At 38.6% G+C, this 17,893-nt stretch overlaps 1 protein-coding gene across 8 annotated transcripts in view; it reads right to left on the bottom strand.

Annotated features, from left to right (window-relative positions):
- UEVLD (UEV and lactate/malate dehyrogenase domains) overlaps nucleotides 1–16,984 on the bottom strand; it is a 46,228-nt gene extending 29,244 nt beyond the window's left edge. The window contains exons 1-4 of one of the 8 annotated variants that reach the window (XM_061203127.1): nucleotides 16,811–16,983; nucleotides 9,932–10,016; nucleotides 6,199–6,264; nucleotides 695–858 (exon numbers count right to left, since the gene is read on the bottom strand). In XM_061203127.1, the coding sequence (XP_061059110.1) occupies nucleotides 695–858; nucleotides 6,199–6,264; nucleotides 9,932–10,016; nucleotides 16,811–16,852 (357 nt within the window). In that variant the 5' untranslated portion in view covers nucleotides 16,853–16,983. Of the gene's footprint in view, nucleotides 1–694; nucleotides 859–6,198; nucleotides 6,265–9,931; nucleotides 10,017–16,810 lie in introns of all 8 variants that reach the window. The other 7 variants (XM_061203122.1, XM_061203120.1, XM_061203126.1 and 4 more) reach the window with 7 other exon arrangements.
- Between the last annotated feature and the right edge of the window lie 909 nt (nucleotides 16,985–17,893).

Consider the following 17,893-nt stretch of genomic DNA (forward strand, 5'->3'; position numbering starts at 1 on the left):
GGGCTTGTGTTTTTGTTTTGTTTTGTTTCTGTTTTTTAAGTCTGGGCCATTTATTTTATTTTATTATTTTTTTTTACTTTTATGTTTATTTATTTGGCCATGCCAAATTAGTGGGATTAGTTCCCCGAACCTGTGCCCCCTGCAGTGGAAGTGCAGAATCTTAATCACTGGACCACCAGGGAAGTCCCTGTGAGGGATTGTAAAACACATAAATTACAGTTTCATGCATCGCTGTGGGTGAATTTTTAAAACTTAATGCTCAGTTAAAACAAACCATGTAATAGAAGATTATATACAATATGATTCAATTTACATAAAGGTTAAAAACAGGCAAAACTACAAACAAATACACATATTACATAAGAATCTTTACTGGGGAGGAACTAGGAAATAATGCCCCAATATTTTGCTAGTAGCTCTTCATTTGCTTTATCAAACGGCAAACAACTATAAAAAGACAGGGAGCAAACAATGGTTGGCTCCCAGACCTGGAGAGAGCAGCTTCATGCAGGCTGCCATCTTCAGGGTTCTGGGTCTTGGGTGACCCTGGGGAGCTCAATTTCAAATTATTTTTAAAGACCATAAGAAGAATTATCATTGAAAGAAAATTCACTAACTTATTTGTACCATTAGGATCAAAGATAAATATTCAGAAAAATAAAAACTTTTAAAAGAACATCCAAATTGATCTTACATGGCTCCAGTTTTGGAGATAGGGCAAGTATATTCTGCCTTGAGCATCCACATGTTTTCCAACTGAGATTCCCATATTTGCAGTTGGCTTTAAGAAGCAAATGGGGGGAGCAAAAGGGTGAGAATCCAAAATCCACAAACGAATTGGTATGTTATATGTATTACCTATTTGAGACAAAATAAACACATCTTCAAACAATAATGAACCACACACATTATATTTATGGTATAGCTAGGTGGCATTTTAAAACAAAAGTCTAGTCAAGTTTATAGATAAAGGATTTATGTAAACAGAGGGCTATTTCCCTATTTTCATCCACATTCACATTGGAAATATGCTCCCATTAAAGCACCAGTATAACATTTGAGGAAATATAATCAAGACAATGGCCAGCTTATTCAATTCAATTCAATAAATATTTATAGGACCTACTGTGCTAGGAGTATGGGATACAACATCTTATTTAGGTAACCTTCTTTGCTCCACCCAATTTATTTGCCTACAAGTCTGTTTCTCTTTTTACACTATAAACGTCTAGAGTTGATTATGTATTATTCATTTCCATGTCCCCTACAACAAGTATAGTGCCTAACATACTGGATACTCAATAAAAGTTTCTTATATAAATAAGAATGAATGAATGGGGACTTCCTTGGTGGTCCAGTGGCTAAAACTCCGCACTCCCAAGGCAGGGGGCCCAGGTTCGATCCCTGGTCAGGGAACTAGATCCCACATGCCACAACTAAGAGTTCGCATGCTGCAACCAAAGATCCCGCATGCCACAACTAAAGATCCCACGTGCTGCAACTAAGACCCAGTGCAGTCAAATAAATAAATAAATAAATATTTTTAGAATGAATGAATGAATGAACAAATGAAAGATGCATTTGATACTGGCCCTCAAGTTGCTCATTAATTGCAGATACTGTAACATACAAGCTGGGTTAGATACATACAACTTAGAACTGAAAACAACCTTAACAGTCACCTTGTCCAGTGGCTCTTAAATTTTAGTGTACTGAGATAGGAACCCAAATGAAAGCTCTTCCATGTACATGTACCATGTAACCATGTACCACGTACTATGTAACCCTGTACCACATACTATGTAACCATGTATGTCATGCCTACTGAGAGCCAAAATCTCTGACTGTTTTGGTTTACAGGAAGCCCAAAGCTAAACCTAATATAAGTGCAAAAACTAACCTTAAACTAGAAATTTGATCAATTATCTTAACTGTTCTATTGTATCTCCCGATATTTATTCCTGCTTTCACAGTCTTAATGCATATGTCTTTCAATATATTTAAAAACATGGCTGCTTAGGAGCACAAATGCCTAGGTTCAAATCCTAGTTGCACACATTACTAGCTATATGATTTTAGGCAAGTTGCTTAACTTCTCTGTGCCTCAACTCCTTCCTCTACAAAATGAGAATAATAAAAGCTCCTACCTCACAGGATTGTTGTGAGGATAAAGTTAGTTAAGGTACATAAAATGCTTAGAACAGTACATGACATGGTAAGTACCATGACGGGTTGGCAATTTTTACAATTTACCTCAAACCCATTTTGGAAATAAGCAAGGTATAAATAAAAAGTTTTCTTCTCCACTGCAATCTTCTTCTTACTAAGGAAATCCTCTACTTTCTTCATCTTGCTTCCTCCTGCCCTAAGCACAATGATACTCAGCTCTGTCTGCATATTAGAAATGCTTAAGGAACTCTGAAACATACCAATATCCAGGTCTCTCCCCAAAAGTTTCTGATTCAGTGGGACAGGGTCTGGACAACATTTTTTAAAAGCTTCCCATGTAATTCTAGAGAACTGAAAGTCACTACATAATAGAAATGTCCTAGTACTATTTCTACTATTTTATATCAGCAGCTCTCAGAACCATACTCCTCTTCTAATTTTATCTAAGTATTTTAAAAAACTGTTTTTATTTGGGTATAATTGATATATAACACTGTATTAGCTTCATGTATACAACGTAATGATTCAATATTTGTATATATTGCAAAATAATCACCACAATAAGTCTAGTTAACATCCATCACCATACATAGTATCTAAGTACTTACAGTATGGATACAGGCATAGCTGTTGGTACTCTATGATTATAAAGTCATGTGATCACAGCACCACAGAGTGACCGACAGGTATTGAGACACATCATCACATTCCTCCAGAAGTCACTGTCTAATGTTATATACTCTAGACCAGTGTTTTTCAAATGTTGGTCACAATAAATAGGTCATGAAATTAATTTAGTGGGCTGCAAACAATAAATTTAATTTTAGTTACATACACATATAACTATGTATACGAAAGTATTTCTTATTGTGGGTCACAATCAAACATTTAAAAGCCACTGTTTGGACCATGCAATTTTTTTTTTTCTCCACGCTGTGCAGCATGCGGGATCTTAGTTCCCCGACCAGGGACTGAACACATGCCCCCTGCATTGACAGTGCAGAGTCCTAACCACTGGACCTCCAGGGAAGTCCTAGGCCATGCAATTTTTTTTGTTTTGGAGTGGTAGTCCCAATCTCGATGGAGCCATTTTCTAATGTTAATCACTACACATTAAAGAAAAGGAAAGGAATGTCTATTGAAGGTATCTTCCTGGTTGATCAAGGATCTGCTGCCTCCATCATTGCCTCTCCCCAGCAGCATTCATGCATTTTAATACCACACTCCTGGCAAAGCGTATGGTGAGCCTGATTCCCATGTCTATAACTTGTAAGATTTCACTACTGGTATTCTCCGTGCCCTTCTTCCTTCTTTCTCATTCTTTTCTGTCAGCAAATGCCCTGCCTCCTACCCTGCCCATTTACTTTCAGTAATTCATTATCAAAGAGTCAGGACTCCTGGTAGAGTCCTCAGATTTAAAGTAATTATATCATAAGGATATAATTTAAGTTAGCTGTAAATAAAGTTCAGATGGGTATCATCTTACTAAGATGATACACATCTCTAAACAATGGGTGGATGAAGGAAAAGTGTCATCACAACCTTGACACAGTCTTGGAGGGATAAGAAATAATCCAGAAAATTTCTGCAGGTATATATAAGGAAATATCAACAGAAGATTCACCTGGGGAATAGGACTGGGTGGGAGGTTAGATATAAGCTTAACCTCATCTCTTTTCAATTGTTTAAATTTTTTTAGCATGAGCATGTACTATTATTATACTAAAAAAACTAGTAACCAGATAAAAGTAACAAAAGCATGCAAATAATAATGGCCAACGTTTATTAGGCACTTACTATGTGCCAGGAACTACGCTAAGAGCTTTACTTAGAGTAATGCATTTAATCCTCAAAATTGTAGAGTTAGGCTCTATCATTGGCCCATTTTACAGATGAGAAAGATAATACGTTCTGACCTTCTGATCAGCAGGAAGTAACTAGTATGCATCACAAGGAGTTGCTATAATTCTAGTCAAAAGCAAAGGGGAAAAAGAGTGTACTACCAAAGAAAAAAAAAAAAAAAGGTATTGCAGGTACCATTACTACCTTGGAATTACTACCAGCATAAGAATCAATGACCTGACTCCACCGCTCTAGGAAGATGCAGAGTGCCAATGAGTGGCATCTTAAGATAACTTTTATGCCCTCCTGTAACCTCCCCACATTGTCCTAGAAACTGAGGGCTACTAAGCAATGATTCATTTAAATTTGTAAGTTCCTCTGTCAATATGCAACTACCCTTGAAATCACTGGGGTTGGTAAGAACTATGGAATCAGTCAATCAATCAATCATTGGGGTGGTAAGAATTCTTTCTCTCTCTCTCTAACATCTAACCATAATAAACACAGAACACAAGAAATGGGAAACAGGTCTCAGTAAAATTCTCTAGGCAGCCAGAAAACAGTCTGAGAGCTTGGGAGGGGAGAAGCAAGGAAAGAAAATAAAAATCGACTCTATACCTGCTCTGCCTACCTCACTGCAATTTTTTCAGAGCCCACTGCTACCTACTTTCATCTCCAAACACATTCCTATTCATAAAAACCAAACTGAATTTCTAAGCATTCTCTGTGCCAAAGGAGATGTTATGATTGGACATACACAGAGGAAGAATAAAACATGAGTGTACCTCTGGCAATAAGTCATCATGGGGGCAGGGGGAAGCAATAAAGGAGGGTTTGTAACAGTCTAGCCACTACCATAATGAAGCACTTTGAAAAAAGTCCCCCAAAATACATCTTCTTGGTGTCTGTTGGGCAATGTGCTCCCATAATACAGCGATGAATCCTTTGTAAGAGACAGCAAACTGCACTGCTCACTCCCCATTTGGTTTCCAGATCTTCCTCAGCCCTTTTTCAGTGCACCTCCTCTTTCAAATACCCGGTACTTTCATGTATTCCTAAACCCTTCAGTCAGTAATCAAATAAACTAACTCAATCATTCAACAAATATTTACTGAGCATTTTCTATAAGCACAGCACTGTATATTAGTGATTTTGGATGTTATTCCTCCTGAGATTATTTGCATTTTAAAAGGGGAATGGATTTTTAATGGTGGAATTTCAAGCACCACTTCAGAGAAATAATTGGAACCAACGCTTCTTTGGTGTTCTTCAAATCATACTAGAGAAGCAACCTCCTATGACACCCATCTGACAGGTTAGTCCTGTTAAACGTTGAAGGAAGTAGGTCTAGACAAACAGAATTAATTATAGGGAAGTTAGTGATTTTTTTTTTCTTTTTGGGCAAACACTTAGCTATTTTAACCTGTCAAGTCATCTGAAAATATGTTGCTTTTTTTGAGCTTTAATGGCGCCTGTGTTGTAAAAATTTCCTATTGGAGTTTTAAGTTCCAGTCTGATACCAGCTGTGTGGACTCAGGTAAACCACGTGACCAGGACTCAGTTTCACCAATAGAATGGGGATAATGCTACATCATATAGAGGGAAAGGGAGGGGAACAAAACATTCATGTAATGGGAGAAAAAGGTGGGATCCCTGCAGTTTCCTATGGAAAGCAGAGTTAACTCTCCACAAGCGCAGGCCTATGTCTGTCTTGCTCACCTCTGTACCTCAAAACCTAGCAGAGTAGTGGGCAGATAGTTGACATTCAATAAATAAATATTCGTTGAACTGAATTGAATTTGTTGGTATTAACCTAGGCCTTCCTTCACTGGGACAGCATTCTGCTATATCCAGTAAGGTTCAGTATAGATCATATACATGTTAAAACACTTTGAGGGGAATTCCCTGGCAACCCAGTGGTTAGGACTCTGAGCTTCCACTGCTGGGGGCCCGGGTTTGATCCCCGGTTGGGGGAACTAAGATCCCACAAGCCACATAGCGCGGCCAAAAAAATAAATATTTAAAAAATAAATAAATTAAAAATTGACCAGCTCGTAAAAATGTTCTTTAAAAAACAAACAAACAAACAAAAAACACTTTGAGAATGTTATGGAACTAAACAAATATAAGTTCTAATTAAACTGCTCTTTTAGAAAATTCTCACATTTTCTCAACTTCCACACTTACCCTGATACATCACAGGAATAGTGCCAGTGAAATTCAGCAGGTTTTTCTGGGAACTATCTTTGAAAACTGGAAGAAAAAAAAGCCCCAGAATGCGCAATCAGAAGTAGGAAGAACTGTATTAAAGTGTGTGCGTGTACATACACACATACAGAAACACACATAATTTCTAAATACCATCATCTAGGAATCAGTAAATATGTTGACAAGGGCAAAGAACTAAATGATGTTCTCTTAGAAAGCAGAGCAGGTAGTTGAAAGAACACAGGACTTAAGATACTGAAATCCCAAGTTCTTGGCCGACTTTTCCTACTTAGAGGTGATGGAAGAAATTTTCACTTATTGAGATACGGGGAAGTCATCCTAGCTTATACATTATTTAACTTAAGCTTTATGCTAACTAGAATAGCCAGTTTTGTGGCCCATTAAGCATACATTGTACATCTGCTTTAATCATTAAAGAAAAGGGTGCATTGTCCAGAAGTAAAGAATGTCTGTTTTGAAGACAGAGATAAATGCCTCCCTTCCCTAAAACATCAACACTAGCACTCCTTCAATGATAAAGCTCCCTTCACAGGCGCCAAGGCCATGCTGACTCATTGTGTGCATGCTCATTTGTCTTTTTTTGAAACCTTGAAGGAATGCACCCCTGTGACGTTTGATGTTCTTTGTTCTGACAGATATAAAACTGTGCTGAAGGGCTTCCCTGGTGGTGCAGTGGTTGAGAATCTGCCTGCCAATGCAGGGGACACGGGTTCGAGCCCTGGTCTGGGAAGATCCCACATGCCGCGGAGCAACTGGGCCCGTGAGCCACAACTACTGAGCCTGCGCATCTGGAGCCTGTGCTCCGCAACAAGAGAGGCCGCGATAGTGAGAGGCCCGCGCACCGCAATGAAGAGTGCCCCCGCTTGCCGCAACTAGAGAAAGCCCTCGCACAGAAACGAAGACCCAACACAGCTAAAGAGAAATAAATAAATAAATAAATAAATTTATAAACAAAAAAAACTGTGCTGAAAACCATGCTTCTTCGGAAAGCTCTTCAGAACTATCTGAGGCTATAGTGCTCAGACTGGCTCAAATAAAACTCTTTTCTATTCCTATTATAGACTGTTTATTATTTCTGTCGACAGAGGCATGTGACTTTTGGTTACTTTAACCTCTTTGACCTTCAGTTTCATCATCTATAAAATAAAGATATAAAATCTATAAAGACTGCATCATAAAGTTGTCATAATGATTAAATGAGATGATGTGAAAACCCTTAATAAGAAATAAAGGATTATAAAATGTGGGGACATTATCAAAGAATTGTCACATGTAACATCAGTTATAATCACTTTTAGATATCAGATTATAACTTTTATAATCAGAAGAAAAAAGTCAGTTTTACTTTTGAAAGTGACCTTTTAGAAGGATTAGCAATTATCTTTGCTTTCTCTAACTCCATTATTCTCAACCTTTTCTCAATCTTCACATCCCTGAAATTTCAACTTACCCATCTGGGACGCACTGATGGAGAATCAATGCCCTAATTTCTGAACTGAATACAGAAAACACTACATCTGGTTTCAAACTGTCAAACTGCCTTGGAATGTGGTCCTTTAAGGCTTCAGTAGCTTACTATACCATTCACGCAGGGGAAGAAAAAAGTCTAAATAGATTTGATGACCTATCAGAAAGGGAGAAGAGGAAAAGCCAGGCTGACAGAAAACTCAAGGCCAAGAGTGTACGTAAGTACAAATATTTACCTTGAACTATATGAGTGAAAGGTAACAATGGGTGAAGGGATCACTCTAAGGCAAAACTAAAATGGACAGAGGAGTGGAACAGGGATTGTTTCTCGGGGACACAGAAGAACCTGAAAATGTGGTAGAGAAACTACAGGTGTAAATAGTCATTGTCCAAATTATTCAAAAAGCCAAAAGAAAAATGATTATAATACATGACCAACATTGTCTTCAATAATAAAATGTACCTTGACAATATTAATCCTATAGCTTGAGGGTTTAATGGCACCACAGCCTACTTCCTCTAGATGGGGGAAATGAGAATAAGAATTAACTGGTATAACAAAGGTTTAAATCTATAAGATTACTTATAGATTGTAAAAGAACAAGTATTATTCAAGCAGAGGGCAAGATGGACATGAGTACAAGCACCAACTCCATGCCTAACTAGCTGTGTGATCTTAAGCAAGTTATTTAAACTCTCTGAGCCTCAGTTTCTTTCTCTGAAAAATGAAGATGATAATACTCACCTCACAGCTTTGGTTGTACAAGAATATGTAAAATAATATAGATAAAACATTTGGAAGTATATCTGGTGTTCAATAAATAGTAGCTGTTAAATCCCCCATCCCAGGCATTTATGCAGCACCAAATACCTGGGTGCTAATCAAGAGAAGCCAGACACAGGTAGGCCAGAATCTAATCATTTCTTCTACACATAAAATTAGCTATTCCTAAGAAATACTTCAATAATGCCTCAAATTTTCCAATATATAATTCTGAATTAGACATATTTTTGTAACCCAAGCTAATTCAAATACAAAACATACCCATGTAGAATAAAGAAGTTTTTCAAAACTGTGTGTTTTGACTAATTCGTGGGTCCTGAAATCAATTTAGTGAGTCTCAATCAACATTTTTTTTTTAAACGGTATGGAATGGAATAGAAGAGAAAACGCCAAGGTGTACATAATACTTTAGTTGTGTGTATATGGGGTCATGATATAAAATACATTTCCAAGTGTGGGTTGTGGTCAGAAATTTTGAAAGATAGTAAAGTAAAATCTTTCTCAGGTAACCAGACCCTCTATATTAAGTGAAGAAGATAACTAAAACTTTGTTATTAATTTATTATCAACCATATATGTGGTAGGCAGAATAATGGCCTCCAAGGATGTCCAATACCCTAATCCTTGGAACCTGTGCATATGTTACCTTACTTGGCAAAGAAACTTTTTAGATACAATTAAGTTAAGGACCCTGACATGGGGAAATTATCCTGTATGATTAGAGTGGGCCTAAGCTAATCACATTTGGTTCTTAAAAGCAGAGAACCTTTTCTCTGGAGATTTGACTACAGAAGGATGGTCGGAGAGATGCAACATTGCTAGCTTTAAAGATGGAGGAAGGTGACCTTGAGCCAAAGAATATGGGTGACATTTAGAAACTAAAAAAAGCAAGAGAATAGATGATCTCCCAGAGCCTCCAAAAAGGAACTAAGACTTGCCAACACTTAACCTACAGAGACCTGTGCTGGGCTTCTAGCCAAAGAACTGTAAGATAGTAAATTTGTGTTGTTGTTGTTTTTTAAAGATTTTTTTTTTTTGGATGGGGACCATTTTTATAGTCTTTATTGAATTTGTTACAATATTGCTTCTGCTTTATGTTTTGGTTTTTTGGCCTCGAGGCATGTGGGATCTTAACTCCCTGACCAGGGATTGAACCTGTACCCCCTGCATTGGAAGGTGAAGTCTTAACCACTGGACCGCCAGGGAAGTCCCTGTGTTGTTTTAAGCCACTAAATTTGTGTTCATTTTTACAGCAGCAATAGAAAACTAATACCATATAAATTTTATTAAATTTCCTCAAAAACCACAGGTCATAAAGTGTAGCTCAAAATCAGGGGATAAAAGAGAGAAATGAGAAATTATAATAAGTTTGTAGCTCTCTAGGAACAAATAATTAATAGTTTAAATAATGTAGCAAAAACTAGAGGATACAATTCTTACCATAGGTATCCATGGAATATCTGAAATGTGGGAAAAACAAATTTACATTCTTCAGTTCTTCCATAGTTAGATCCCTAAACTTGTACTGAAGAGAGAAAAATGAACACAGAATAAGAATAAAATTATAAGCAACAGAACAATTACAAATTAACATTTAACTGAACACTTACTATGTGCTAGGCCCTGGGCTCTGAGTTTTACAAACATGAATAGTATTTGACTTCATCCTTTTAATAATGACCCTATGAAGTAGGCAGGGCTTATAACTGCTTGATTTTATAGAAGATGAAAATGAAAGCTAGAGAATCAAATTAACTTGCTGTGGTAGATAGCAAGTTAAGTAGTGAAGCCAGAGCTCAAACCCAGTGCCTGGGCCTTTAATCACTATATCAAATGCCTCCAAATACTTCCCGAAGGCTTAAGAAATAGGGCAGGAGGTAGCACCCCTGTCATCACTGTAAGATCCACCTCTCATGCCTGAATATCTCATTCACTTGAGACACCCTGAATTTCCCTACCTGGCACCGCAGCTGCGTTTCAAAGGGAAAACAGAAAGCATGCAAAGGTTTGCAGTCAGGTTGAGTGAACTGCCTCCTCATTCATCCAGATGTAGTCTCTGAAATACTACCTTGGTTGCCCTGTGGGCAAAATCATTTAACTTCTTTGAACTTATTTTCTCATTTGCAAAGAGAAATTATACCCACCTCCCGGACTTGTGCTAGGCATTAAATGAAAAAAAAAAAGTATGTTAAGAGTCTATTACCATTCTGAAAATGAAATTGAGAAAACAATTACGTTTACAATAGCATCAAAAAGAATAAAATACTTAGGAATAAATTTAACAAGATGCAAAACTTAGACTCTAAAAACTACAAAACATTGTTGAAAGAAATTAAAATAGATCTAAATGAATAGAAAGATATCCCTTGTCGATAGATCAGAAGACTTGATATTGTTAAGATGGCAATGCTCCCCAACAGATTCAACAATCGCCAATCCATATCAAAATCCCAGCTTTTTTTGCTCATTTGCAAAAATTTACAAATGGACCTTAAAATTCATATGGAAATTCAAGGAATGCAGCCAAAACAATCTTAAAAAAGAATAAAAAAGGGCTTCCCTGGTGGCGTGGTGGTTAAGAATCCGCCTGCCAATGCAGGGGACACGGGTTTGAGCCCTTGAGCCCTACTCGGTGAAGATCCCACATGCCGCGGAGCAACTAAGCCCGTGCACCACAACTACTGAGCCTGCGCTCTAGAGCCCACGAGCCACAACTACTGAGCCCGCGTGCTACAACTACTGAAGCCAGCGCGCCTAGAGTCCGTGCTCCGAAACAAGAGAAGCCGCCGCAATGAGAAGCCCGCGCACCGCAACGAAGAGTAGCCCCCGCTCTACGCAGCTAGAGGAAGCCCGAGTGCAGCAACGAAGACACAATGCAGCCAAAACAAATTAAAAAAAAAAAAAGAAGTCGGAGGATTCATACTATAATCAAAAAGACAGTAACAAATGTGGGAAAGGATGTGGAGAAATCAGAACCCTCATATACATACACCACTGCTGGTGGTAAAATGGTGCAGCTGCTTTGGAAGAGTTTGGCAGTTCTTCAAAAGATTAAACACAGAGTTACCATATGACCCAACAATTCCACTCTGAGGTATATACCCAAGAAAAATTAAAACATGTCCACACAAAAACTTGTGCACAATTGTTCATAGCAGCATTATTCATAACAGTCAAAAAGTGAAAACAATCCAAATGTCCATCAACTGATGAATAAAGTGTGACATATCCATAAAATGGAATATTCAGCCATAAAAATGAAGAACTGATACATACATGGATAAACCTTGAAAACATTATACTAAGTTAAAGAAAACAGATACAAAAAGCCACATATTGTATGACTTGTATATAAAGTACCCAAAATAGGCAAATCCATAGAAACAGAAAGTAGCTTAGTGGGTGCCTAAGGTTGGAGGAGATTGGGAGAAAATAACTGCTAAGAGATCCTATTTCCTCTCTCTGAGTCTTAAGTTTTTCATGGGCAAAAGAGATATAGCTCTACTGCCCGCCAACTTCCGCAGGTATGTATGAAGATCTCATGATTAACATATGTAAAAGTGAGATATTAAACAAAATATGTATACAATAGTAAGTACCGACAGGAAACGATGAATCGACAAAGCATACCTAGGTTACAGAAAGGCCTCTGAAAAGAGCTGTCTACAATTCACATTAGAGCCTAGAACGGTACAGAAAATTAGAGGGAAGGACGAAGGTCATTTTAAGATGGGAAATAATTTGGCAGAAGAAAAAGTGTATAATTAACAACTTGAGGACTGGAAACATCTCTTACTCATTTTTATTTCCCCATAGCATTTAGCACAGGGTATGGTTTCAATAAATGTAGGCTAATTGGATGGGAATTAGTGAAGAGGCAGATTTATACGAGTAGAGTGGATATAGAAAGCAATTATGATCCAAAGGACTGAGCATCGATCACTAAGATCACTAAAACTAAGAATCGATCAGTATTTACAGCAGGGTAAAAATGAGTCCCAGATTCAGTGTCCCTGATTCAGTGAAAACAAAAGTGAATGAAACCATCCCAACTCCAGACACTACACAAATGTACAAAAGGCTGCATTGTTGTCACCTGGAAGATACATTTATTATGAACCAAATAATTTTTGTTTTGTTTTCTACTTGATGTTATAAGCTGTTTTCTACATCCTTAACATCCTCTGAGAATGTAATGATTAATGGCTGCATAGGGCTATATACCAGAATTGATCTAACTGCAAAACTGACATAAAAGTTTGTCAAAAGAGGGCAAAAGCACTCTTTGTTAAGACTTGAAAATCCAAACATCACTACTAGTCGAATATGTGATTTGCCTTTCTGACGAAAAAGACCTATTTTATCTGTCCTAGAAAAATAAAAAGCACATCATTTTCACTATATATGAAACAGAATATCTTCTTAGTGTAATATTAAGACATATATTCCATTACTGTTCCTATACCACCTAAGAGAAGTTTGTATAACATTCTCCAAGGAATATGCCTCAGACAATGTCATTTGCTTAAAGGGTGCAGGCAGGGAACTAAAGAGGAAAACTGGCCCATGAGATTCTAAAACTAAAGCAATTATACTATCATAAAAATCAGTTGAAAAACTGAGAAGTTACTAAAATTTTAACTTTATCCACTATACTACAGTATGTTTATTTAGTAGACTGATACTTATGAACATCGAGTACTCTTGTATGACATTGCTCAAATGTTGGACACCCTGAGGAATACTTTGTGGCATCATTTTATTAAAAAAAAAATTAAGCATTAAGGAATCTTACAGATCAAATCCAATCCTATTATTTCATAACTGAGCAAATCTAGGTTAAGTTACCTGTCCAAGGTAACTTGGCCAGGGGAGTGGGAAATAGGAATTAGGGAACCAGAGAATTTTTCTAAACTTAATATTTAACACAACTAAAGAATATATATACATATAAACATATATGTACATATATACACATTTTGAAGAATAAACACTCAGGCACCAACTCACCCATGTTTGATCTAGAACACTGCTGTCCAACAAAACTTTCTGCCATGATGGAAAAGATCATTATGTGTTCTGTCCAATACAGTAGCCACAAGCCACATGTGGCTACTGACACTTAATATGTGACTGGTGTGACCGAGAAACTCATTTTTAATTTTATCTAATTTTGATGAATTTAAAGAGCCACATGTGGCTAGTGGCTACCATACTGGACAGCACAGACCTTTCCATTACATCTGTCCGGGTGCTCCTTCTCTTAACCATTCAACTGCTTACCTTAAATTGTGTAGTCACATTCCTTTGCTTTTGCCCTCCATAGTTTTTATCGCATTTGTGTGCGTCCCTAAACACCACACTGTTTGTTGTTTAGTTGTTTCTTGTTTTAATCAAAATATAATTTTGCATATAACCTCCAATTTTTTTCACTGAATATAATGTTTCTAAGATTCACTTGTATTGCTGCATGTTGTAGTTCATTCATTTTCACTGCTGCATAGTGTTTTCCATTGTGTGAATGAGTACAGAACAAATTATCCTTCCTTCTGTCAATGAACATTTGGGTTGTTTCTAATTTTTAATTATGAGTAATTCTGCGAATGTCTCTTGCTTCATATATTATGAATTCTCTATGGTAACTACCATAGAGTTTAAAATTCCCATTCATCCACATCCTCCAAACCCTTTGAAATGATCTTAATTTATGACAATCTAGTGAGAGAAAATGGTGTTTTACCGTGCTCTCAATTTGCTTTTCCATGGTTACTAATGGGTTGAGCAAACATTCATTTCCCTGATTCTTCTTTTGTTTTTTAAAAAATGATTATTCGTGTCTTTTGTCCAATTTTCTATTGGTTTTAATATTGATTTGTAGGCTAATTTATATATTCTGGATACCAATACTTTGTCAATTACGCATTACAATATTATTCTCCAAGTTTCTATTTTGCCTCTTCACTCTCTTCGTGGTGTCTTTATATAAAAGTTCTTAATTTGAATGCAATCAAATTTATCACTCTTCTTTGAGTATTTTACGTCTTGTTTAAAAAATGTTTGCATACTCTTGAGTCCATGAAGATTCTTTCCTACATTTATCTCTATATGTTTTAAAGCTCGTCTTTTACACTTGAATCTTCAGTCCACGGGGAATTTTTATGTTTGGCAAGAGGTAAGGGTCCAATTTCATTTTCTCCTGTATAGATAATCATTTGTCCCTGCATTCTCCTTTCTATAGTTATCTGCAATGCCTCTTCTGTTTTATATCGCATTTCCAAACACGTGTGAACATGGTTCTAAGCCCTCTAGTCTGTTCCACTGGTTAATTTGTCTATCCTATACCAATATCACACTAAGCCTCAATTACTAGTCTTGACATCTCGTAGAGCAAGTCCCACACTTATTCTTCTTCTGTAAAAATGTCAAGATTATTCCTGGCCTTCTGCCCTTCCAAATGATTTTAGAATCAGTCTGAAAAGTTCCCCAAATACCCTGTTAGAATTTTGACTGGAATTGCATTGACTCTATAGATCAATCTGGAGAGAGCTGACATCTTCACATCCATGAAGCTGGGATATTTATCTAGGTTGGAATACTTATTAGGTTTCATTTGTTTTCAATAAGATTTTTTTCATGTTCTCCTTACAGTTGCTTGATTTTAATGTATTGTTCACTTCACAATTTTTTCAGCAGTAAAATTATTTCTAAGTATTAAGTTATTATATTATTTGCCTACCTCGAGGGTTAAGGAACTTTGAAATATCTGCTGGAATAACGTGTTTCTAAATGGTCTCCTTAATTTACACATCCAACAGACATTTATTAAGCACCTAAGTGCCAGACTCCATGCTATGCACTGATGATAAAAAACAAAAACAAAAACCTTCCTCAACTATCCTGGTCCCACCCTTGAGAAAATTATTGTCTCTCTTTTGTCTTTTTCCTGCATTCCAGTTCCACCAAAATTATGAAGTTCTTTTTCTATTCTCAGCTTTAGCAATTCTTCCCCCTGGACAATACACCATGCTTCCGTCACTGAAAAACTTGATAGAGTGGTTCTTTTAATTTCATGTTCTCTGAAGAGGAGACAGAAAAGGGTATAATCCTAAGGACGATGATACTTCTCTTCCTACAAGACCTACACACCTGTCACAGTAGATAAAATCATTCAAATCAAGTATATAAATAATTTCAATCATAAGGCTTCAAAACCTCGAAGGGGTGTACAAACTGTCCCAACAAAGAAAGACACAGGCAAACCCAACTAAAGAGAAAGCAGTTTATCTTGAGAGGAAAATGTAATCAAAAGAACCAGAAAAGTATATGCATGTATATGATTCATATTTAACTGCTGCCATTACATTTTGCTACTGTTTTATTCAGAATGTATCATGTCTCATGCTTCAATAAAATTTTTATCAGTTTTTTTCATTAAAAAAAAAAAAAACGACATAAACGTACGGTTTCCGCACAGGGAAGTTTTAAGAAGCATTATGAATCACTTAACTAAGAAACTGGTGAAAAAGGTGGTTGCCTCAGACTGTACACTGGTGGGGAATCAGAGAGCCTGAACTAAGAGCCTGGTGTAACATAGAAACTGGCGTTAGTCATGCCCGAGAAACGCAGGTCAGACATCCGGGTCAGCCCTCCACCTCAACCTTTCAACATTACGAGGATCTCTTCTGGGCCTTCCAACCCTGTCTTCATTCTTAAGTCTACACAGGTCTTTCATTCACTGCACAGTTACTCAGCACTCCGTCGTGTCAGGCACAGGGCTAGGTGATGGGAATACTACAGCACTGTCTCTGCCATCAGAGTTCACCGCCCGAGTAAGGTTTGTATGTAAATAATTACTCCACGATGTGATAATAGATATTTCTGAAAGCAAGTAAAGGAGGTAGTGATTCTGTTTCTAGGGAGTGACATCTGAGTTGAGTCCTACAAAGGATGAGCAACGCAAGTCATAAAAAAAGGGGGTGGGGTGAGGGCAGGCCATTTCTGCAGAGAGAAAGGCGTGGTTAAAGGGACTGGCGAGTACTGGAGGCTGAGACCAAGAGAAGCTGGTGGCGTGAGAAGGTCTCACAGCGGGTGGAGGTTGGGGGATCTCGGGTTTGCAGGCGAAGCCAGAGCCCCGGCCTCGGGAAGGAGAGGTCCGCGCCCTCCCTGCGGCCACTCCCCGCAGCCGGCTTCAGGCCAGCCCACCCCCAGCTCCAAGCCCCACGACAAGCCGGGGAAACGCCCCAAGGAGGTGGCCCGGCCTGGGGTGGAAACGCCCCCAAGCCCCGGCGCCCCAGACCCTGCCCTGCGGGCTGGCCGCACCTTGCCAAGCAGTCGCCTCAGACCCTCACTGTTGAACTCCATCTCCAGCCAGGACCGCGACTCCGGCTCCGAGACCCCAGCCCCGGACTCTCCTTCCGCACTGTCCTGGACGGAGGCTGCCGAGGACCAAACTTCCGGAGTGGTCCAAGGCCCCGCCCCTTCCCAGTCTCGAAAGTCCACCGATGTTCAGCGCCCCAGGCTCAGCGAGGCTCCGCCCGGAGTCTCACCACCGCTCCTCCGCGAACCCTGAGCGCGTTCAGAAACGCGTGAGCGCCAAGGGAACCACGACCCAGCTTGCTGGAGGGAAACTTGGGGACATCGGTGAAGACAGGAATAGGAAGGACCCGAGGAGAAGCAGTAAAGGAGGTAGAAGATATTGGCGCTGTTCTGGGAGAGAGTTTCGAGAAGGATGTGATAAATTCAGTAGAGTATCGAGAAAGATCAAGAAAGACCCCAAACTGTGGTTGGATTTAGGAGGGAAGAGGTAATGGAGCTTCAAAAGAGAAATTTCGGGGGGGCTAGAAAGGAAAACGGACGCAGGAGGAGAATTGTCAGAACTGGGAGATAAGACAGCCGAGTGAGGGTGGTGCAGCATGGGGGCAGGGGTTGCCTTTGGCGGGGCGGGGCAGAGCATAACAGCGGTGGTGGCCGAGAGAGGAAAAAGTCAGGTAACAGAAAGAGTTTGAAGACAAAAAAGGTAGATTGGTGGTTAAGGTCATCTGGAGAAGTAAGACGAAGAGATGCAATTTGCGGGCCTTGTTTGGTCTCCTTGAATGAGTTACTTACCTGCTTTGCATCCCTGGTTTGAGCCAGTGGGCCTAAAAAGTCCTGGGAGCTGGCTATCGTAACTGTCAAGAGATTGGGTGGGCAGGAAGGTGATTGTATTTATGGGAAGAGCCAAAGGTAGGAATGCTGTGATTCTATTAGGAGAAGAAAGTGAAAGGCTGGAAGGAGCACTTATTTATTCAACAAACTTTTGTTGAGCATTGGCTACTTGCTAGATATTGTCGGGGAGGAAGAAATTTTCCTCTATTCTTCTAGCTTCCTCTGGCTGGTCTAAGAAGTAAACTGACACCAGACAGA

The sequence above is a fragment of the Eubalaena glacialis genome, chromosome 10, assembly GCF_028564815.1.
Source record: "Eubalaena glacialis isolate mEubGla1 chromosome 10, mEubGla1.1.hap2.+ XY, whole genome shotgun sequence".
NCBI classification, from domain to species: domain Eukaryota; kingdom Metazoa; phylum Chordata; class Mammalia; order Artiodactyla; family Balaenidae; genus Eubalaena; species Eubalaena glacialis.